Source organism: Equus quagga, chromosome 19, assembly GCF_021613505.1.
Source record: "Equus quagga isolate Etosha38 chromosome 19, UCLA_HA_Equagga_1.0, whole genome shotgun sequence".
Classification (NCBI taxonomy): Eukaryota; Metazoa; Chordata; class Mammalia; order Perissodactyla; family Equidae; genus Equus; species Equus quagga.
In genome coordinates this window covers 30531199-30554984 of record NC_060285.1, presented here as the reverse complement: position 1 = coordinate 30554984, position 23786 = coordinate 30531199, and the positions used below count along the sequence as shown (strand labels likewise).

Here is a 23786-nt window from a genome sequence, read left to right as displayed (position 1 = left end):
GGTACCCAGGTGCATCTTAGAGCCGTTTAACGAGATTGGAAAGACCAGAAGAGAAGGAGGGTGGGAGAGAGGCAGGATGGGGTGGGAATCAAGAGTTCTGTTCAGGGCACAGTAAGTGTAAGATGCTCATTAGACATGCAAGTGGAAATGGTAAGTAGGGAGAGGGATGTATTCACCTGGAGCTCAGGGAGAGGTTTTTGACTGTATAGTTTGGTAGATAAAAGAGAAAACTATAGGATTAGACTCCCTGAGTCAAATCTTGGCTGTCATTTACCAGCTGTATGCCCTTGAGCTAGTTACTCAACCTTTCTACACCTGGGACACTTCATCTGCAAAATGAAGTATTTAAAGTATTAAGTGAAATGATACTTGTATTTCATGTTTGGCACATGGAGAACACTCAAGTGTAGCTATTAGTACTATAGTTTTTGTCTTTGTTACTGTCAGCAGCTTCAGTCTAGATAATATATCAGAGAGCAGAAACTGGATGGGATGGCTCAGGAAGTGAGTATAGATAAAGAAGAGGGTGAAAGTACTTAATCTTGAGAGAATGAAGGAGCCACGAATGAAGTAGGAGGGTCAAGGAGATTGTGGTGTCCAGGAATTCAGTAAGTATTCAAGGGGGTGATGAGCTGTGTCAAACGCTTTGAAGAGATTTAGTAAGATCAGGCCTGGACAGGATCAGCTACATAATTTGTGGGGCCCAGTACAAAATGTAAATGTGGGGGCCCTTGTAGAAAATTATTAAGAATTTCAAGACAGTGAGAGCAGGGCATTAAACTAAGTAGGGGGCTTGTGTGACTACATAGGTTGTCTCCCCATGAAGCCAGCCTTAGGTCTGAGGATCAACTGCTGGTTTGGCGATAAGAATGGTTTCAGTGAAGTGGTGGGATCAAAGCTGGAATGGCGTGGGTTGAGGAGAAAATGGAGGGAGGCAGTGGAGGGTTAAGAGCTAAGACTTATACAATTGATTCATTAACTCATTGAAGGTTTACAGGGTCCCTAGTACTCAATAAGAGAAGGAACAGAAAAAATGGTATTATAGGATCACAGTGAAGCAACTGTGGGCTTGGGGTTGGGGGCGGGGTTGGAGGGATAAGAATATGAAGCTTAAATGAGAAGATGACAGAGGGACTGAGCCTTCCCATATGTTGTCAGAAGAGGAAAAGGGCATCTTAACCAGAGTAGATGCTCAAAAATTATAAATTTCAAGTTGATGGCTGTGTAGCCACATTAAAGCAACACTTGCTATTATCAGCATGAGGACTGCTAAAGAGAAGTGGCTGCGATAGCAGGAGGAACAAATGGTTTAAAGGACAGGCACAGCCTAACCTGAGAGTGAGGTAGCACTTCGGAGTCCTACTAATTATGAAACACCAGAAGCAGAGATGTCTCAGTTTCAACTGTGTGGCTCAGGGTACACTCTATATTTTCTTCCAAATTTCAGGAAAATGGAAAAAAAGACCAACAATCTATAAAATTCCCATTAATGCATTCTTATTAAAAACTACAAAACCCAACACTGAATTTTCCTGCTTACTTCCTTAACCTTGTCCCACCAAACCCTCATACCATGATAATAAAAGGTATTCAATTATTGATGTCAGTGCTGTATGGTGGTATTAACTTGGAATGTGCTTTCATACATTTCCACTGAACCACACCCTATATAAACATTACCACATAATTTAAAATGTCAAAGCTCGTCATCTGACCGCTCTATTTCAAGATAAAATGTCAAAGGGAGGAAGTTAAGAGAAAAGGTTAACTAGTAAATCTACCCATTTAAAAAAACATTAATATTCTATAACAATAATCCATTGTTTCAAGAAATCCTCCTTAGGACAAAAGAAAGAACAGAGTCTATGCTCGCCTAGGCCAGTGCTATGTCTCTGGAGGTGACGACAAGGAACATCCTAATAGTTTGCTCCCCATAATGTCCAAAAAGCCAACAGCTATTGTGTCACCTTAAGTGACACGAGCTCTCTCACTCACTGATTTAACCAACATCAACTGCAGTGAATTAGAGGTTTGCTATATCAGGAATACCTCTTTCTGGAAAGAAATGGTACTGCCTCCAGTTTTTGCCTTTGTTGTTAAATTATCTAATCTTTTCAACTGGTAATAAACGTACATGATACAGAATTCCAATATTACAAAAGAGTATTTACAAAATCTCCTTCCAGTCCTTGGCTTCCTGGTTCCCCTTCCTAGAGGCAACCAGCATTAACCATTTTCTTGTGCGTATCCTCCTACAGCTTAAACAAATATGTGTGTCTATTCACTTGTTATTTTTTATACAAATGGTAGCACGCTATTCCTGCTATTCTGCATTTTGCCTCTCCATCCTCCCCTCCCCAGTCCACCAGGAGATCTGCTTGCTTTTTTTTTTTTCCTGAGGAAGATTTGCCCTGAGCTAACATCTGTGCCAATCTTCCTCTACTTTTTTGTATGTGGGACACCTCCACAGCATGGCTGGGGAGTGGAGTAGGTCCGTGACCAGGATCTGAACCCACAAACCCAGGCTGCAGAAGCAGAGCATGCAGAACTTTAACCATTTGGCCACATGGCCAGGCCCAAGATCTGCTTTCTTAGTACATAGAGCTGCCTTCTTCTTTTCTGCCTATTTTTGATAAAATTTTATTTTGATAACTTCAAGCTTCCAGTACTGTTACAAGATACTACAAGAAAAGCCCGTATATTCTCTACCCTAGATTTTGCCATTGTTGACATTTTGTCCCTTTGCTCTATCATTCTCTCTCTACATGAACACTTTCATATATACATATTTTTCTTAACCATTTGAAACAAAATTAGAAATATAATATCTCTTTACTGCCAAATATTTCAGTATGTATTTTCTAAGAAGGAGGATATTTACTTACATAAACTACAGTACAGTCAACAGTCAGGAAATTAAATACTACTTAATATATTATCTTATTCACAGTACAGACCTGGATTTTGTCAATTACAACTACTTTCCCCAGTCCATGATGTAATCCAGGATATGCATTGTGTTAATCGCCATGTGTCTTTAGTCTCCTGTGAACTAGGAAGATTTCCTAGGTCATTCTTTGTCTTATTGACCTCAATATTCTTGAAGACTGTAGGCCTATTAGTTTTGTAGTATGTTCATCAATTTTTTTCCTGACGTTCCCTTGTGATTAGATTCAAGATCTACATTTTTGACAAGAACACCACAAAAGTTATGCTGTGCCCTCGTCAGTGCACCATTTTAGAGTGCACGTGATGTCTATTTGTCCCAATATTGGTGATATTAACTTTGATGACTTGGTTTAGGTGGTTTTTGCCATGTAAAGTTAGTCTTTTTCTGCTTTGTAATTAATACGTATTTAGTGGGGAGACACTTTTAAGACTATATCAATATCCTCTTCCTCAACAAACTGTCACATGCTAATTTTAGCATTCCAACCTGTCACTTTTTTAATTTATTAGTTAATGTTCAATTAGTCAGTTAACTAATTTTAATTTATTATTTTAAGGAAGAACCTTCCCCTTTCCTCCACTTATCTATTTATTCATTTACTTATTTATATCAATGTGGACTCATTATTTTACTCAATGGGTTATAATTCAAAACTATCGTTTCTTATTTTGACTCTCACATTGTTACAGATTTGGCTAGTGAAAGCCCCTTAAACATGGTTTCTGTGAGCTTCTGATATGTGTCCATCATTCTTTGAGTACTTCCTTACTTCTAGAATTACAACATGTTCTAAGATGTACTTTCTTTGCCCCAGCCCTGGAATTGGCCTTTTTTTCTACAAGAAGCTCTCACTCCTATTGGTGGAGAATGGTATTTAGAAACCAAGATCCAGGAACTATGTTTGCACATTGCTACTGGTGTATCAGCAAACAGAACTAAGAAATAAGATATAAATATAAAATAAATAGAAATCTCAGTGGGCAGAACTAAGAAATTAGATGTAAATAGAAAGCTGTATCTATCTATATGTAGATATAAAGATAAAGATATTAAAAAGCATGAGTTTATACCGATAACTCCAATTCCAATCTAAGACCACAGAATACATTCTAGCCCTCCCTCTTTTCATATTTATAACTTTCTTCTCCCACAGTAAAAAACCTGGCTCCCATTGTGCTCCATATATTTTTGTTCAAGCCTAGAACACACAAACAGTAGTTTCAGAATCACTAAGCCACACCACCGCACAAAGCAAGCCTGCTAACCAGAGTTCAAAATTCAGTTTTGCTCCTTTTTGGTCTCGTCAGACTTGGTTTTCTTCTTTGTTAGGGTGGATCTACTTCAGTTTCGAACTTAGTTTTAGGGCATGCTCTTTATTTCAGGTGTGGTCCTGACTCCTAAGGCCTGGCCTCCCTGGTGTTTCCGCCACATGCCTGAGGCGCTCAGTGAGATTTCCCCTTTGTCCGAGCTAAGAGCTAGGGACATCCAGCTCTGCATGGCCCCTGGGATCCCCACACCACTTTCGGCCCAGCAGTAAGTGAGCTCTGTTGGACCTCCAATTCTGAACTTGCAAGCGTGTTGCTCAGTCCCCAGCCAAAGAACTATGACTGACCCCCCACTCCCACCCCGAGACTTCTGTGACCGCCTATCCTGCTCAGCAACAACTTCCCAGGAATCCTGCCACACAAATCTCAGCTCCGCCTCAGCCAGAACTATGACCTCTGCTGTCTCAGCTCAGCCAGGCTGTCACTCTGCTTCAGCTCCACCCCTCTGCCGCAGCAGGAAGACTGTCCTCAGAAGAAAGTGAAGGCGATCGTGGCGTTGGGGGGGAGGCTCACCTTATGTGCTTCTCTTCTGGGAAGGATCACAGTTTTGCACTCTGTTGCTCAATGCCTGAAAACAGTTGCCTCATATATTTTGTCTCGTTTTATAGCTGTTTTTAGCAGCAGGGTAAATTTGGTTACCAACTACTCCGTCATGACTGGAGACAGAAGTCTACCTTATTCTTTTTAATACCTGCATAGTATTCTATTGTGTAGCTACATCTTAATTTATTTAACCAGTCTGCCCTATTTAGGTTGTTTACACTCTGGTCCTTTTACAAATGATGCTGTAATGTACAGGTGCCCTTTCTGATATGTGCAAATACATCACTGCAATAAATTTCCCCAGAATTATTGATGGGTCAAAGAGTACATATTTTAGAATTTACAAAAAGGTCCCTGTTCACAATATAGTATCTTTCATGACTTTGCACATTTAGATTATATCTCTCTCAGGCCTTTTCATTCCATATTCAAGACAGTCCCAATAATTCAGATCACCTTCATACAGAAATTTTGAATTTTTCAATCATTTCAGAAGTCCCTCTATAGATTTTCTACCATGATTACATCCTACTTATAATCCACTACCAGCAGTAAACTCAGCCTTCTAATTTGAGGGCACCATGATTTTGTACTTTCCGTTCCATTTCCAGGTTCATGCTGGTCTTTGGGGTCACAAAAGAAACCCTAGACTGCCTACTTCAGGGAAAAATAAACAAGGACATCTTCTAACGAAATCTATGAGGAGTTCTCTATAAATATTTTTGAGAAAAGAAAAACAAAACGTAATCCCCAAGCATACACATCCATAAACCCAGACGGAAATAAGGGGACTGCACAATGAAAAGATAATACTGTAATCTTAACCAGATAGACTTTAATACTCCATCTAATACTTTCAGAATTAGTTTGTACTATCCCAACACTGAATAATAATATAATTAAGTGATGGCACTAACTTAAAATTCCTCTGTCCTGAATGAGGGAATAATTAAGCATGTTTTCCTTCTCGCTGACACTAAGTAATTAGTTTGCTAGTGTAAGCATGGTCTAAAAGGAGCTGTGGGTGCTTTAAAAATAATCTTTAGTAATGAAAATCTGCAGAAATTTAATTTAGCTTATTCAAATTCCACATCTCTTTGAGGACTGATAATCGCAACAACACAAACATTTAGTGAGTTGTTCCTATGGGCAAGTACCTTGAAGGACTTCAGAAGCATTCTTTTCTTTAATCCTCACAACAGGGTAGGTAAATATCATGATCCCTCTTCTGCAGATGAGGAAATAGGCTTAATGAGGTGAAGTAACTCCCCCAAGGTCATGCAGATGGAGAGCAGTACACCTCCGGCTTTAACCCAGTTCTATCGGACTCCAAAGCCTGGGCTTTTAACCAATAACGCAGTGCTTCCAGAAGCACTGGAGATTTATAGATTATCTCCATTAGAATAACTGAGTACTTTGTTAGAAGTGTGTATTTTAGTAAGTTACATTCCTTGGAGCGAGACCCAGGAATCTGAATTTTTTACCACTTTCTTAGTTAATTCTGATGTACACTGAAATTTGAGAAATTATTGCACTCTGCTACTGACTCTCAGTGCACACACCAGATTACTTTAGCACTTGGGAGTAATTTTTAAAACTCTAATAGTAGGAGAAGCTTCAACAAAGCTACTACACAGAGTGCCGTCAAAAATCATAATAGTAAAAGAATTTCTGACAGACTTGTATTATGGTTTCACTGTGAGGAAAATAACTTTAAAATTCCAGATTTCATTCTGCTTCTGTTCAGTCAGAAAAAGGAGAAATTAACTTGTTCTTTGCCATCATTTATTCTACAAACATCCCAGAGATCAAATAGGGATTGAGTCAAGGATGGGGTAACCTTGAAGGACAAAAGTGGTAACGTTTTAAATGATAACTTAAATGTTAAAATTATATAACTTTAGATTGAAACCTCTAAGTGCAGCTCAGATTCTGCAAACTGTGAAAATACTTTCAAACTCTTCTAATGTTTGTATAAACTTGAGCGTGGCCCTCTGGGAAAGAGATTGACTGGACTAATGGAAAAGAGCATAGCTTAGTCAGGCTCCAAACCAGCCGCAGCCAGGCTCTGCTCTTACCAGCTATACAGCTTTGGAAAAGTTACTGAACTTTCACTTTCTGTATCCCTAAAAAAGAATGACAATACTTCATGCTACTGAGGATAAACCCATCATGCTTCATGTTCTCTTTCCTCCAGTCATGACCAGAAGTTTAAGCTGGAAGCCCCTCTGGTTATCAATCACTGTGCATGCTCACCCCCATAACGCTCTGCATATCCCCTTGGCTGACCCTGATACCCACACCTTCTCTCTTTCCCAAAAGCTACCACTGGGCCAGAGGAACCCCCACTAGATGATCTCCCTTCCATCCACATCCTCCTCTCTGAAAGTCCCTTCTCCTCTTTAACTACTTACACCTTGACTCTTCGTGGGGACACCAAATTCCCTGAAATCCTTTCAAGAGACAATTTTCTCTTTTACACTTCACTTACCTCAGGTCACAGCCTTCCTCTCCGCTCCAATTCCTGGGATTGTTAGTTCATTCAACAGATAGCTCACCCTTACAACATGTAAGGCATCATGAGTGGGGCAGAAGGAGTCATAAGAAACAAAATAGGCAAAATCTCTACATGGGAAGCTTAAATTCAAGTGGAAAAGAGGGAAACAAGTCAACAAGCAGGCAAACATCATCTTAAATTGTGCTAAGAGACATGAACGATAAAGCAGGAAGTCATAATGAGAATTCTGTGTGAGGGTAGAATACTTAATTCAGATAGAGAGATCAGTGCCATTTTAAGTGGAGCAGCCAGCAAAGAGTGAGGCGGTGAAGAACATCTCAGCCCAACGGGACAACCAGGCCTCTCCAAAGCCCTTGTCTTCCACATTTCCTCAGCAATCCATTCTATGGTCATACCTTGGATCTCGTCACCAGCAGAATCTGAACACTTCCCAGACCAGTAATTGAAACCCACCGTCCTCTGACAATTGCTTTCCTACATCTTGCTTGTTCAGTAGATTCCATCTCCTCCAGAAGTACATTCTCCGTTGACGCTTTCTTTTCACTAACTTCATTCCACTCTCTAATTTGTAACCTTCATTTCTCTTCTTACCCAATTTATAAGCCTGCTCTTTACACATATATTCAATCCCTCGATTCTCCCTCCTCCCTTCAAATTCCCCTGGCAGAATCCCAATCATTCTGCCTATCAAGGGACTATATCTGTGCCAGCAAGAATGGCTAGACACACCCCAAGACAGGCTGGAAATACAATAAATTTATGATCACTAATTTCACATGGATCTTCCACACTGCCCAGCAGTGCTCAAGTCTACAATCGTTCCCTCCCCCACTCTCTAATGACTGTTTAATATCTCTTCCTCTCTCTTCAACATTTCTACCCGACTCTAGACCTTGGCTTTCATGATACCCTACTGGAATGGCTTTTCCTCCTATCTTTCTGATGATTCCTTCTTAGATTCTTTTCTTACTTGTTCTGATCTAAAGATTGGAGATCTACTTTAGGATCAGACATGGGCCATTTGCCCTCATTGTTCTATGTTCTTCCCAGGTGATCTCATCTATTCCCACCTCCATGCCAATCACTCCCAAATTTCTGTTTCCTAGACCAACCCCCTAGTTTGAAGACCACCATCCTAGTTTGAACCACCACCACTCCTGCTGATGTTACTGTAATAGCTTCTGATTGATTTCTCTACTAATAGTTCAATGCCCACATAGTAGCCAGAGTGGTCTTTTTGAGGTATAAATCAGATCATGGCATTCCCTTACTTAAAATCTTCAACAACATCCCACGACTCTCAGAACAAAATCTTAAAACATGGCCTCTGTCTTAGTTTCCTGTCATTTCCATAACAAATTACCAAAAACTTGGAAGCTTAAAACAACAGAAATTTATTCTCTCATAGTGCTAGAGGCCAGGAATCCAAAATCACAGTGTTGACAGGACCACACTCCCTCTAAAGGCTCTAGAGGAGAGTTCATTCCTTTCCTCTTACAGCTTCTAATGCCTTCAGGAGCTCACTGGCTTGTGGCTCCATCACTCCAATCTCTGCCTCTGGCTTCATATGTCCTTCTCCTCTTATCTCCTCTTTGTGTCTCTTTCAAGAATGCTTGCCATTGGATTTAGGGTCCACCTAGATAATTCGGGATGATCTCTTCTCTAGATCCTTAATTACGTCTGAAAAGACCTTTTATTTCCAAATAAGGTCACATTGACAGGTTCTGGGACTAGGACATGGACATATCTTTTGGAGGGCCACCATTTAACCCACTATAGCCTCCAAGGCCTTGCCCAAGCTGCCTCTGCCTTCCCCTGCAACTTCATCTCCCAAAGCTCTCTCTCTTGCTTTGTTTACAGGCTCTGCCCATTCTGGCCTTCTTTTATTTCCTTGATCCAGGACAAGCTCTTTCACACCCTTGGTGTTTGCATATGGTAGTCTCTCTCTCTCTCTCTCTCTCTCTCTCTCTCTCTCTCTCTCGTCTTTGCCTAGCTAACTCCTCTTTCAGGTCTTGAGTTAAATCTAACTACCACAGAGAAGTGTTCTTTGACCCCGCCACAGTTATCTTCCTCCAAGCACCCTGTTCCTTTTCTTTACCGCATTCAACTATTGTCCTGTTTCAAGTTATACCTGCACATGATTTGCTGGTTTACTTGTTAATATTTGTCTCTATCACTGGACTGTGAATTCTCCATGCCATCGCAAGAAGCACAACTCTGTATGTACACCCAAGCACAGAACAGCATCTGGCATATAGTAGCATTAACTAAATACAGGAGTACTAAACAAATAGAGTACCTCCCGTTCCCCTTTGAACAGGATAAGATAAGTGCAAATAAATGGCTTAGAATGGTGTCCACAGAGCTGAGGACACCGCTGGCCTGCAGCAGACATCTCTCCCAGGCCAGCCTGGGAAAGTGATCAACCTGGGCACCAAAGGAAAAGTAGTGCCCGATTACTATCAAGTTGGAAGGACTTCTCTAGTCTTCAGTTCTGCCATGGACAACTATGTACCTCAGGAACTCTTTCCACCTTTTATAATAATCTCTACCTCTTGTTCAAAAGGACTGATTGAGGTTTTCCTGCAATTTTAGGAAAAACTCCATATACAAACTGATTTTCATCCACAGCCTAAAACTAAGCTGGGAGATTCACATATCTATATACATATCCAACTTTCTAATTCTGCTTAATTACAAAATTACTCAAGTATTAATAATAAATACTGCTGGCCTGTTTTAAAGTCTAGTATACATAGAGGCACACAGAAAGAGGAATCTTTTCTGGGACACATGAAATTCTCCAGCCTTTTTTGTCCCCCTGAAGTTTTTTGTTTAACTGAGATATAATTCACATACCATAAACTCAGCCTTTTAAAGATTTTGTTTTTTTCCTTTTTCTCCCCAAAGCCCCCCAGTACATAGTTGTATATTCTTCGTTGTGGACCTTCTAGTTGTGGCATGTGGGATGCTGCCTCAGCGTGGTTTGATGAGCAGTGCCATGTCCGCGCCCAGGATTCGAACCAACAAAACACTGGGCCGCCTCCAGCGGAGCGCGCGAACTTAACCACTCGGCCACGGGGCCAGCCCCTAAACTCAGCCTTTTAAAGTGTATAATTCAGTGTTTCGGGCACTGTTGCCCAAAGTTGTACAACCATTGCCACTAATTCCAGAACATTCTCATCACCACCCTCACCCCCACAAAAAACCCATCCTCCTTAGCCATCATTCTCTACTTCTCGCTTCCTTAGTCCCTGGCAACGACTAATGTATTGTCTTTATGGGTTCCCCAGTGCTTTTTTACACTCATGAAACTGAAACCACTGAGAGATGAAATGATTTGCAAAAGGTTGCAGTCACTTAGTAAGAGAGAAGATTATGACACATATTTACAGGAACTGTTTAAACTGTATAAAAAAAACAAGAGATCAGTGAATATGTTTAGCTCAACTATCCACATCCTAAAAGTGGCCATAAGACATTTGAGGGATAAAGCAGAGGCCTTAGACTGATGATTCTCAGGCAGTGTGTCAGGACGGAGGGAGGCAGGGATGCAGGAATCAGTAAAGAGGAAGAGGAATTGCACTTAGGGACAGGCTGATGCAGAGAGAAGGCTGAGGGAAGTGTGAGGCTAGGCGGTTTATGGCACAGACATATTTCTTTTCAGCCTAGAGTTTTGAAATTGGTGCTAATGTGCACAGGTGCCCACTTGCTTCCTTTTACAGTATCCCTTGATCATTTCCAGTTTATGAGTAGTTAATGCATTAATAGTGCTAACACCACTTCAGAATACTTGCTGGTTAATGACACCTTGCAAAATAACTTTTTTTTTTTTTTGGTGAGGAAGATTGGCCCTGAGCGAACATCTATTGCCAATCTTCCTCTTTTTTGCTTGAGGAAGCTTGTCCCTGAGCTAACATCCATGCCATGCCTTACTCTACATTATATGTAGGATCCCACCACAGCATGGCTTGATGAGTGGTGTGTGGGTCTGCGCCTAGGATCCAAACCACGAACTCCAGGCTGCTGAAGCAGAGTGCATAAACTTAACCACTACTCCACTGGGCCAGCCCCAGAAATGTGATTGTTTTATATTCTACTGTCTCCATTTTCAAATAAGTAAGAGAATTACAAGCTTAACTTACTTCTGTTACCATCAATAAATCTGTACACAGGAATGGTGATCCCATAGACTAAAATCATCAGAATCCATTTGTAAAAATAATTAGGCACACATTTTATTTTACATGTCTTAATCAATATTGCAAATACCATTAACAAAAGGAAAAAAGGATGGAAACCATTCATCACACAGAAAAAAATTCATCATTCAAAAGAAATTAATCTGAACCTCAACATTCTTTGTGCTCATTTAAAAGTATTATTAAAACAGCAATTCAAAAGAACAAACAAGTCAAAACTAAGTATTTTATTAACTAAAATTGAAACCCTAACCCAACTAAGACTACACAACTTAAAAATAACCTCTTGTCTTCAACCTAGAAAATTTTGATTTGCCAACATATAATAAATACTCAGGAGCCTACTACTGGGTGAGGAGACAAATTTTCTTTTACAAACAAGTTATTTCTGAGTTAGAGAGATTCTGCAGATGCCTAGATTATCTTTTTTTTAATGCTAAAAATGCCTATTTAGATAGTCAATCTATTCATAGAATTGGGCACTAAATGACACAGTGACTATTTAAAGTTGAAATTTGTCTACCAAATATTTTACTAAAACTGTTATTAAGCATGTAAATTAACTTAAAAGGTCAAATCTTAATTGTCAACAGCAAAAGACAGCTTTGGTACCAATAAATTAGAAGGAGGGAATCAAAATATATTTTGTTTGCAGTTTCACACTGTGTTTTTGGAATTAAATTGGAAATGCCTATTTGTGAAGATGTGAAAGCCTCATGCTTCTGTCACCTACACTATTGTGAGGAATGAAAGCCGACCCATTCCAAACTACTGATATAAATACAGCACTGCCTAAAATTTCTTCCAAAAAGATTAATGGGTGACACCCTGCAATTTAGGCAAAAGGTAAATAAAGAATTAAGTACTTTACTTTTCAATGTTCCCTTTCTCTTTTGATGGAGCAGTAAGATACTAGAATAAGAATAGTTCCAATAAGTACTTACAGAATATGTCCATTTTAGTTCTCCCATATGATAGGGGGCTAAGAAGAACAACAAAAATAAATAAAAAGAGAAAGGGTGATTTAAAAAAAAAAGGCAGACTGAGCAAGGGGACAGGGTGGGTTTAGGAGAATATCTGCTGCCAATCAACCCTTTTGCAAAATTCAGAGCATTAGTATAAATCCTTCTTAAATTACACCCAGGGCCATGCACATTGCCCATGGAAGCTGGACAATTCTTTGATAGACTTTAAGGGTGCTGGATAACTTACAGAAAGTTAACAACACATTTTCATTTTAAGAAGCAAAAGAGAAACAAAGCATTCAAGATACACAGCAATTTTACTTTTTGAAACGGTTACCCTAAAAAAATTTCTTAAATTCAGATTTTGCAAAGGTGCTACTCTCCAAGTCACCAAGTAGACACTGAAAAGAACTTCACTTATGAATACTGTGGACTAATTCTTTATGGAGCATGCATTTTTCATAAATCTAGACCAAAGTGGACTAAATGAGATTTAATTCTAAAGTCAGCCTGTGATTTCTGCATCTTACATTAGAATAAAATGAATAAAAATACTTTTTTTAAAGTCTGTTTACCTCTCAAATAATTTAGTTTGGGAAATAGTTATATTCTTAGCCCAAAAGATTACTTTTAGAGTTTGAAACATTAAAGATAGAAACAAAAATTGGTTCAACAATTGTCAAAATGAAATGAATACAACACTGACCACAAGGATTTTCCACTCAATCCAAAATAAACCATGTCAGTTGAGCTCAGCTCACTTAATTTTTAAAAGCATTTCCCTTTTCCAGCTTCAGAACTGGACTGAACGCTGCTCAACAACACAACCTATGTTAAAGGTGGAGAGAGAAAAAGTGTTGTAAAGATCGCACAGTGACTGAATCTGAGAAAGGTGTAACGTACACTTACAACATTTCAGAGCTTGAAGGGAGCTTCAAGATCTAGTTCAGCACTCACGTTTTACAAATAAGAAAACTGAGTCATTTGGTCAAATGATTTGACCAAAGTCACATTCTGCAGCTGAGCCACTCATTCACTCAGTCATCCACTCACCCACTTACTGAAGGCTGTGTGAGTGCCAGGCTTAGGGCTGAAAACTCGCTGGAAGGTGGCACTCGCCATTGCCAAGGCAGTCTTTATTCCTCGTCTTCTTAAGATAAACCCTTAAATGTCCTATTCAGCAAGAACTCCTAGAAGAGTTCCACAGCCTTTGTAGAACTGGGCCCACTTTCAGTTTCACACATTTCAGTAAACACGGTGGGGTTGAACTTCAGAGAGGCCTCAATTGTGTTTACGTTAAGTGATTAAGCATTAACAAAGGGAAGCACAGTATTGTGAATGAGTCCCTCTCCAGTACATTCATAGCTTAAGTGCAATCAGAAAATGCCCTACACACACAAACGAGTTCACAGAGAGGACAGCTTACAAAATCAGAGTGATGTGAGGTATCAGTATAGATCAGTTAATCCAATCGCTCAAGTTTACAAAATGTGGAATGTAAATATCTCCCCATTTCATTCAGAGTCCGGTATATTTTTCTGAGATGTTAAAAAGACCTCTAAACTCACATCCAAACTAATGCCCTCTTCCAAAGACACATATATCTAAACCAGGCCTTTCTCTTTAACATGAACTTTCTTCGATTTCTATTGGATTAAAGGAAAACTAGAATAAAAATAAACAAAACCTAAAATTTAATGAGCTGGCTAAAAGAAATTCAACTTCTATGTACAACCAAAATAGCAAATAGAAGCCAAACAGCTCAAACTGCACATTTAGGAGTTTTATTGAAAAATGGGATGTGCAAAAAAAAAATGAGATGTGCAGGGAATTTACCCATCAACATAAATCATCCCTCATTTTGCTTAGACTTTTACATTCTTTAATATTTTAAGTCTGGTACGTAAATGTTTTGTGTATCTCAACTCACAGTCAACTTCTTTAAGGAGAAGTAAGAAACCATATGGACAAAGCTCTTAAATAAAACATCCCACCAGTAAGGCACTTTGAAATATTAAACAGGAGCTCTCTCTGTGCACCCAGTTTCACTATTCTATACCCAAACGAACCACAGCTTTTACAGAGCCCTCGCAGATGACCTTTGGGTGATTTCTGATAAAACACGATCTTCCCTGAGGCTCCCTGAAGGCTCTTTGACTTTCCCGAAGCTATTGTCAGCTCAGGCTGAAAGTGCTGTTGTACTCTTCTATTTCTCAAACTTCCAGATTTGATTTTTAGCTAGAGCACGACAAGTTCTCATTTCAACATTCGGTCGGCCCTCAGGTGTCCAATAAGCGCTAAGGCACTGTCCTGAGTGTGGATGAAAAATGGTTCCATCTTCTTTAAAATGCCAAATAATGTTTGCTGGAATAGAGAACCCATCTTTTGGACAATTTTGCATTCCCACATGGTTTTTTTGCTCAGGAACCTCTGCACATAACTCCATCACAGAATTAAACCTTATTTCTTTCTTTGAAGTATATTCAAAGAATTGATTGCCGCCTTGACCATGGCATCCAAACAGTGAAAGGTTAGCACCTGTAGGGTTGTTGTCAGGAGCATTATAATCTAAACATTCAGAAGGGATCCCCATACTGCGAATAGCTCCGTGCCAGCCTGGCCTATCCTCCGGAACGTGCAAATTAGAAAACACATTTTTCAAATACCAGTCAAAGCTCTTGCACTTCAGTCGTTTTCGTAGTAATTTTCTTTCAGAAATATCACCATAAGCTTCTTTCCGTGCTGGAGGGTTCCGATTGTAGAAATGCTCTTTGTACTCGTCCATCCACACTTCTGCTGCCCGGGCAGTATTCTGGAGGAAATTGGGCCGAGCATACGGTGCCCGTTTCGGGAATACATGGCCCACGTGGGAACAGGGGTGGATCTCCAATTTACCTCCACACTGCCACACCCTAAAAGACAGCTCGAGGTTTTCACCTCCCCACACTTCCATTCCAGTGTCATATGTTCCAAGGTACTCAAAATACTTCTTGCTGACAGCAAACAGTCCTCCAGCCATGGTGGGTGAACTGATTGGGTCAATTCTCGATTTCCGCCTGTCCCTTTCATGTTTGGGGACAGAATGCCACTGGAACGTTAAACGCCAGTCAAAACCACCAATCATGGGCTCCCCAGTCTGCATATAGAATTCAAAAGTATTCCAATCAATGGTGTCTATGACAGGACACACAACTGCCGTTTCATCTTTACTGATCCTTTCCAAAAGTGGTTCCAACCAACCAGAATTACACTCACAGTGACAATCCAAGAAAGTGAGGACATCCCCAGTGGCAAAAGTGGCCCCAATCAGACGGGCCCTGACCAGCCCCTCTCGCTTATTTGTTCTAATCAAGCGGACTCTATCAAGATTGCTGATATAAGTTTCAAGTTGTGTCTTCAAATAAACTCTGTCACTCAAGTCATCGACTAAGATGATCTCCTTCAAAAGGACTGCAGGAGAAGTTTCTAGAACACTGTGGATGGTGCGGAGCAGAGTCGACCAGGCTTCATTATAAAAAGCAATAACAACAGAGGTGGTGGGAAGTTTCCTATAGTTGAACTTCTGGGATTTACACTCATACATTCTTTTATCCTCTATGTGGCGGTGGAGGGAGATCCTGTCACTGAGGTAAATATTAATGGCATATCTCTCAATGAGTTCTTCTTGCTGCTTCAGTTCCCCCTCGTTGAGCTGGAGTTTGCTGGCTTTCCCCCACTCCCCAAGTGCATGGGAATCCGCAGGGGGCTTCTCATAAAGCGGTCGAGACAAATCCTCTGCCTTGTCCCCAGGGTCGGAGATCTGTCTTGATCCCCAATCCCTGGCCAGGCCGGTTCCCGGGGAGGCATGGAAAGTGGAGACCGAGACTTCCACCAGGATATAGGCCACCGTTAAAAGCGCCAGCAGCAGGCAGCTTTTGCCAGCCCAGGTCCACCTCACGGCCATCCGGATCCTCATGGCTGGGAGCAGACGCGGTCACCGGAGTCACAGGCAGAGAAGGGCTGCGGGACCCGCAGCTGGAGTCGGCGGCTCAGGTAGGAGCGACCTTCGGAGCAGGTTCCTCCTTTCCAGCCACAGAGGCTGCCCAGGGGTCACCTGAGACCGCTCGGCCCCGGCCCCGGCACAGCCCCCACTCCTCTCTCCCCACTTCCTCCTGCTGCTCTCACAACTTTTCACAAACTCTCCAGCCAACACCCCACCCTCCCGGGGCGGAGGACCAACCCCTCCCCTGCCCGCTCGCTCCTCCTGCTGGTTGGTTCGCGAAAGTCGCCGGCTGGGTTCGGGGCGGCCGGCGACCCTGCGAGGCGGCACGGGGAGGGGGCCGGGTAGGGGTAGGGGTCGGGGTCGGGGTCGGGGTCGGGGTCGGGGCGGGGGCGCGGGCGCGGGCTGGAGGCCCCCCGGCTCCGACTGCCCCCGCCGCCGCGCCGGACTCCGAGTCTCGGGCCCCGCGGGTCCTCCCTTGCTCTCCCGGGACCCGCGAGGACAGAGAAGGCAAGGTTCCCGCCCAAGTGAGCGGCGGCCCTGTCACAGAAAGCAGCCGTCTGTCACTTACCCAGCTGTTGGCCGTGCGGGCTGAAGTCCGCGGAGGTGATCGCAGCTTTGTGGCCCTTGAAGTAACGTTCCAGAACCGGGTCCTCCTGGGAAGGAAAGTTGTCGCGCTGTGAGCGCAGGTGCGGCGCTCGCGTCGGGGGGGCGGGGATCGGCGCGGTCCCCTCCGCCCGGCCCGGCCCGGGAGCGGCCGCCCTCGCCCGCGGAGCCGGCGGCAGCCTCCATGCTGACCCCGGCGGCTGGCGGGAATGCTCGCTCCCGGGCCGCCGGCCGCGCGGGCCCAGGGCCGGGTCCGGCCGGCGCCTTTTCAAAACCCTCCGCGCTGATTCTGACGCAGGCGTCCCACGGGAAGCCGCAGAGAACTTGGGGGCCGCGGGGCTGCCTGGCTCTGCCGGAGCTCCGGGACTCGGGGAGGAGCGCCCGGCGGCCCGGGAGCAGAGCGGGGGACACGGGCGCCCCGGGCGAGGGGCGAGGACCTAGCGGCTCGGGACCTGGCGCCGACACCTGCCTCCACCGCCCGCCAGGCCCCGGCGCGCCCCCAATCTGGCCCCGCAGCCCGCAGGACCGGCTCTGGGGAGGCGCCCCCAGCCCGTCCTTACCGGGGCGGAGGCCATGGGGGAGCGGGCGGCGCCGGGCTCCTGCTGGTGGGGGGGAACCTGGGGAAGGGGGACGGGGAGGAGGGGGGAGGGACCGTGCGGCGCCCGGAACCGTCTGGCCGCAGCTGCGGCGCCTCCCGGTCACTACAACAACGGCGGCCCAGTCAAACCCCGCGCTCCAGGCATGGCCAGCCGAGCCCCGAGGTTCCGCCGGCGCCGGAGAGAGCCGGGCCTCCGCCAGCTGACAGGAGGGATCCCTGGGGGTCAGGGCGACCGCACAGCAAAGCCGACGTTTACTAACACTCGCGCTGCCCCTACCTGGACGCCCGGAAAGAAGGGAATAACCGGCATAGGAATGAGAGCGATGGGAGCGAGCGGAGAATGAATTTGTGATCGATGCAATCAGAGTTCTATTGCACGTTAAAGGGACAGCGCCCGCGAATTTCAAACAGGTGCGGGCCAGCTTGTTGTGATGGGAAAGGAGCTTTGATGTGAAGTGGGGCAGCTCTCTCGTTATTAAGCTACGCAGTCCTCTGGAGGACAGATTTGAATTTATTTAATCACTGTTTTTCACACACTGTCCTGCGCGATTTGTAAATATGCTGGATAAACGTGATGAATGAGTGAACGTTGTGCATCCACTTAATGTTTTTCTGCTATGTGTTTCTACTCTAATCTGCTGATTTGTGTATGTGTTGGAGGAGCAGACTTATACAGCACCATATTTAAAGTCTTTAGGAAGATTTAGAAACACTTTTGTTTTGTATAAATTGTTAGGCCACATAGTATCTCTATCCGTTTCTACAGCAGGTTTTCTTAGACATAATATCATTTGAGCTTCAGCAACACTATGAAGTTGATAGAGTTACAAAATGTCACCAACGTTTACAAATTATAAGCTCGATTCTTAGATATTTTACATATAATTGTCAAAGATTATGCAGAGACAGCTCTTCCAATTCCTAGTTCATATCCTTTTCTACTCTGTCTCAAAGCGTGAAGGACTCAGCCAAAAATTACATATAGAATAAAGATTCTTGGCTGTATAAGATGCTACAGCAGACCACAGCTGGTAAGCTACAAGTTCTATGCAAATGAAAAGTATACTACACACTTTAATTACAGGTTTGCTAACTAGTTGTCTAGTGACGGAATTTAGTTTTAATGAATACTGTATATAGCAATTAAGCAGATAGGAAATAGCTTTAGACGGCAGTATAAGTTTAATTCAAGTATACGTTTGTTGAATATCTGCGGTCTGTTTGGCTCTGAGGGAAATGAAAGTGACTGAGATATTTTCCCTGCCCTCAAGAACTCAACAGTCTGGGTTTCTGAGTCTCATATTTTAGTGCATAATGATGATTTAGGGGACCTCATTCCCGGAGATGCTGATTCAAAATATATGGGGTGGGACCCAGGGACCTACAGATATAAGAAGCCCCTTAGATGAGTGCTGTGGGTCTCTCAGCGGTGTGCCGTGAGAAACGTTGCTCTAGTCTAGGAGGTAATGCATCGAGACTGTTCATATCGGCAACTTGTCAGCAAACTATGGCAGGACTCTAAATTTTGTGTTTATTCCCCATCTAAGTTTGACTTTTTAAAAGGCTGACATAGTTTAAAGTAATGCTAGATGCTGGTGGGAGTGTAAAATGGTGTAGCACTGTGGAAAACAGTTTGGAAGTTCCTCAAAAAGTTAACTCCTAGGTAGGTACCCAAAGTTATTGAAAGCAGGAACTTGAACAGCTGCTTGGGCACCAGTATTCATAGCAGCATTTTTCACAATAGCCAAAATGTGGAAACAACCCACGTATCCACCAGATGAACCAATAAATAAAATGTGGTACATACATACAGTGGACCGTTAGTCATAAAAAAAATGAAATTTTGATACAAGCTACAACATGGATGAACCTTGAAAATATTAAGTGAATAAGCCAGACACAAAAGAACTTATATTGTATGATCCCATTTATATGAGATACCTTGAATGGGTGGTGGATTCATAAAGACATAAGCGGAATAGAGGTTACCAGGGACTGGGGGTAAGTGAGAAGAGGTGAGTTATTGTTTAGTGAGTGCTGGGTTTCTCTTTGAGATGATGAAGTTCTGGAAATAGATAGCGGTAATAGTTGCCAAACATTGTGAATGCACTTATTGTCAGTGAATTGTACCCTTAAAAATGGTTAAAATGGTGGGGCTGGCCCCGTGGCCGAGTGGTTAAGTTCGCGCGCTCCGCTGCAGGCGGCCCAGTGTTTCGTTGGTTCGAATCCTGGGCGCGGACATGGCACTGCTCATCAAACCACGCTGAGACAGCGTCCCACATGCCACAACTAGAAGGACCCACAACGAAGAATATACAACTATGTACTGGGGGGCTTTGGGGAGAAAAAGGAAAAAAAAAAATTAAAAAATTAAAAAAAAAGGTTAAAATGGTAAATTTTGTGTTATGTATATTTGACCACAATAAAAAATAATAATAATTCTGGAAACTCAGAATAACCAAGACCTCAGGATTTCTCACAGCCATATGTCTAATATTGGGTACAGCAGATTAACAGAAAAAGAAAGAGTTGGAGATGTAGAAACTAGCTTAAAAGAAAAGAGAGAAATTTTTAAGTACAGATCTTTCTCTGTCTTTTAGTAAAAAAATTTTTTAACTTTTTTCCAGTTGTTGAAAAGTACGTGTTTTTAATTGAATAGAAGAAAAAAATCACCTAATGTCCCATTACCTAAAAGTTGACTTTCACAATTTTATCATCTGCCTATGATATGCTCACTACCTGCCAGGTACTCTTCTAAGTACCTTACCAGCTTGGACATTTAATCCTCATAAAGATGTTATGAGAGAGATACTATTGTTATTATCATTTCCTTTTTACAGATGAGGAGGTGGACGTGCAGAGGCATTAAGTTCCTTGCCCCAGGTACACAGCCAGGAAGAAGTAGAGCTTTGGACTTCTGTGAGTACATCCAGACTCCACTCTCTTAATCACTAAATCGCGATGCCTTTTGCATGATTGCAGGCCTATTAATAGTATATACGTGAAATTCTGTATCCTAGCCAAGGTTTAACAGTAAGTTTTAAAAAAGAAAAAAACATAATTATCTCCTTTTTTTTCCATTCGTCTGTCCACATTTTTACTCCAAGCTTCTCCTCCTGTGGTTCTTTTCCATATTTGATTTTATTCCTTTTTGCTATTCTTTACCTTTGCAAATATCAGAGGCGGACATTTGGAAATGTGGCCAAAGTTGGAGATGTTTTTTCTAACCTTAAGTCTGCTTGAGTTCATGTAATTCTACTTGCTACAGTAATTATTTGGGACCTCCCCAAATTGTGTATTTATTAATCTGGGTGGGAACCACAGTATTTCACAATATTTGAAAATCTGCAAGGTATCTGTGGAGGCCAGGTACTAGGTAGGGCAAAGTGATCCTTGAATTAGCCCTTCTTTTCCAGATCATCCCCCCACAATCAGAAGTTGAATGTATCCACTTGCACACTATAATGCTTTGTTTTTATTTTAGCACGAGTCATTCCTAGGTTAGTTCCCTTCAAAAGTTGAAAATTCAGGCATAGCACGAAAGTGCCATCTGCTGTTCATATTCCTGTGTGGCGCTTGGAGTGAAAATACCTTGTTGCCTGTTTCCAGGCAGTGTAACTCTCTTCTGAACACAATTCCTCCAAAGTATAGGAGAGTACTGTACTTACATAGAAAGTACCAGACCTGTGACTCATTAACCCCTGCTTTTTTTAAGACTGTGAATGATTTATTTCAATCAACATTCAGTCTCCAAATTGTGTCAACTCTATCTTCACAACAGATTTTATCTTCCCATCTTTCTGTCCTTCTGTCCTTTCAGTCCTGCCCCTTTATAGACCCTCTGCCTCTGCCTGCTAGAGTACTTCCATCATCCCTAACTTACCTTCTGACTTCAAGACTTACCTCTGTCTGTCTTTCTTGCATACTGCCAGCAAGTACGTAAGAATCGCCAGGGTAGCTTGCTAAAAGTACCGAATCTTGGGCCCCACCCCAGAAATTTCAGTTTAGCAAATCTGGTGTGAATACTAGAAATCTATATGTTCTCAAACAACTTTTCCAGGTGATTTTAGTGTGCATCAGTATTTGAGAGCCTTTGGGCAAATCATGCCACAGGACTTCTTTAACATGTACTTTGCCACTGTGTGGTCAAGCCTCAAACCAAGTCTGATTTCATATCCAACCACACACCTCTCTCAGACCGGTACTTAAGCCATCATGCACATCCACACTTTGGAGATTTTGCTGGAACTATTCCTATAGCTGTGAATGCCTGTGCTGCTCCCCTCCTCCAACTTCCAACTTCCACAGAAAGAAACTGATGTCAGGACCTAGAAAGATACTATAATTCTGTAGATACTAATTTCTCTGAACCTATCTCCTATCCCCCTTATAAGATATAATTTATGATTTCTTCCTTTGGTCCCCCATAGTTTGCTACTTAGAGTTCAACTTAGCACTATTTTACATTGCTGCATTACATCTATATTATGTTTGTGTCTAACAGTTCTCATTGTAGTGAAAGGTCTATAAAGACAAGGACTGTGTTGTATTCATCTTGGTATCACTCTGCAGCTACCACAGTTCCTAATACACATTAGAGGCTCAATAAATGTTTTCTATGTTGATTGAGGACCCATTGTGTGGCTGGCCAGCTCTGTGTTCACTTAAAAGGCTTACAAAAGAAAAAATATGATTGTTAACCTTAAACAGTTCAAAATCTAATTGGAGAGAGAAGACTCTGATCCACATGAAACAATCAGTGAAGCCAGTCTACACAAAAACTAAGTTATGTGAAGCAGTAAGTCCATAATGACCATAGGAATGTTACAAAATGTCTGTATTATAACCATATTATTATGTTTTGATGGTGTCATATATTCTTAAGACACGTGACTGGTTTTTGGAGATGATGTTCTTGTCTCAAGAAAGGTTTTATAGGAGACGATGGGTATTTCTAAAAACTTCAACTTTTAAAAATGCATTAGACTAGATCAATTGTTCTGAAACTTTAGTGGGCATTAAAATCACCTGAAGGACTTGTTAAAATGCAGATGGCTGGGGGGTCGGCCTGGTGGCACAGGGGTTAAGTTCACATGTTTGGCTTTGGCGGCCTGGGGGTTTGCTGGTTCTGATCCGTGGACCTACGCACCGCTTGTCAAGCCATGCTGTGGCAGGCATCCTACATATAAAATAGAGGAAGACAGGCATAGATGTAGCTCAGGGCCAATCTTCCTCAGCAAAATGGGGAGGATTGGAAGCGGGTGTTAGCTCAGGACCAACCCTCCTCCTCCTCAAAAAAATAATGCAGATGGTTGGGTCACATCCCAGAGTTTCTTTTTCAGTAGGTCTAGGGCCCAAGAATTTGCGTTTATAACAAGATGTAATGCTATCAATGAACCATTGTGTGGCAATCAGTAGACTAAATAAAAAGTAGGGGAGACAAAGACAGAAAGTAGAATGGTGTTTGCCATGGCCTGGGGTGGGGAGAACGAGATGGGAAGTTAGTGTTCAGTGGGTACAGAGTTTCAGTTTGTAAAGGTAAAGTTCTGGAGATGGATGATAGTAATAGTTGCACAACAATCTTTATGTACTTAGTGTCACTGAACTATACACTTATAAATGGTTAAATGGTAAATTTTATGTTGTGTTTGTTCTACCACAACTGAAAAAAAAAGTAAGAGAGAAGTTGAAGGAGAAGAAAGCACACAAATGAAAGCATCCCATTCATGGGATGAATGTCACTAGAATGAAGGGCACTACAGGATTGGGGGGTCCTGGCATTATGGGAGTACTGGCGGTAGGCATGTAAAGAAATTGATAGATATGTGCAAATGTGACACAATTAACATGAAGGGAGGGGGCAGAAAAACTTGAAATGCTGTCCTTGGTCCTGAACCAGCAGTATCTCTTGCTAAACGGTTGTCTGGCCTACCCAGAGACATTGGTAAATACTCTTTTAGGGCTTATAGTTTAATTTTTAATTTTTTTTAAATGTAGGTTTTACTCTCTCAGAACAAATAAAATCATGGTAATCATTCACAATTTACCTAGCTGAGTCCACGTATTTTGAGAGTTGGTTGAGGTTTCTACATGTAAGAAT

General features: G+C 42.3%; 2 protein-coding genes across 5 annotated transcripts in view; both read right to left on the bottom strand.

Annotated features, from left to right (window-relative positions):
- POC1B (POC1 centriolar protein B) overlaps nt 1–18097 on the bottom strand; it is a 91962-nt gene extending 73865 nt beyond the window's left edge. For 2 of the 4 annotated variants that reach the window (XM_046646241.1, XM_046646243.1), the window contains exons 1-2: nt 17964–18097; nt 17054–17138 (exon numbers count right to left, since the gene is read on the bottom strand). In XM_046646241.1, the coding sequence (XP_046502197.1) occupies nt 17054–17138; nt 17964–17996 (118 nt within the window). In that variant the 5' untranslated portion in view covers nt 17997–18097. Of the gene's footprint in view, nt 1–13556; nt 13693–17053; nt 17139–17648; nt 17713–17963 lie in introns of those variants that run through there. The other 2 variants (XM_046646242.1, XM_046646244.1) reach the window with 2 other exon arrangements.
- Nucleotides 11972–16668, bottom strand: GALNT4 (polypeptide N-acetylgalactosaminyltransferase 4). Its single transcript, XM_046646240.1, has one exon. It carries the CDS (start codon nt 16456–16458, stop codon nt 14710–14712), a length of 1749 nt encoding a protein of 582 aa, XP_046502196.1. The 5' UTR covers nt 16459–16668; the 3' UTR covers nt 11972–14709.
- Nucleotides 18098–23786: the final 5689 nt, after the last annotated feature.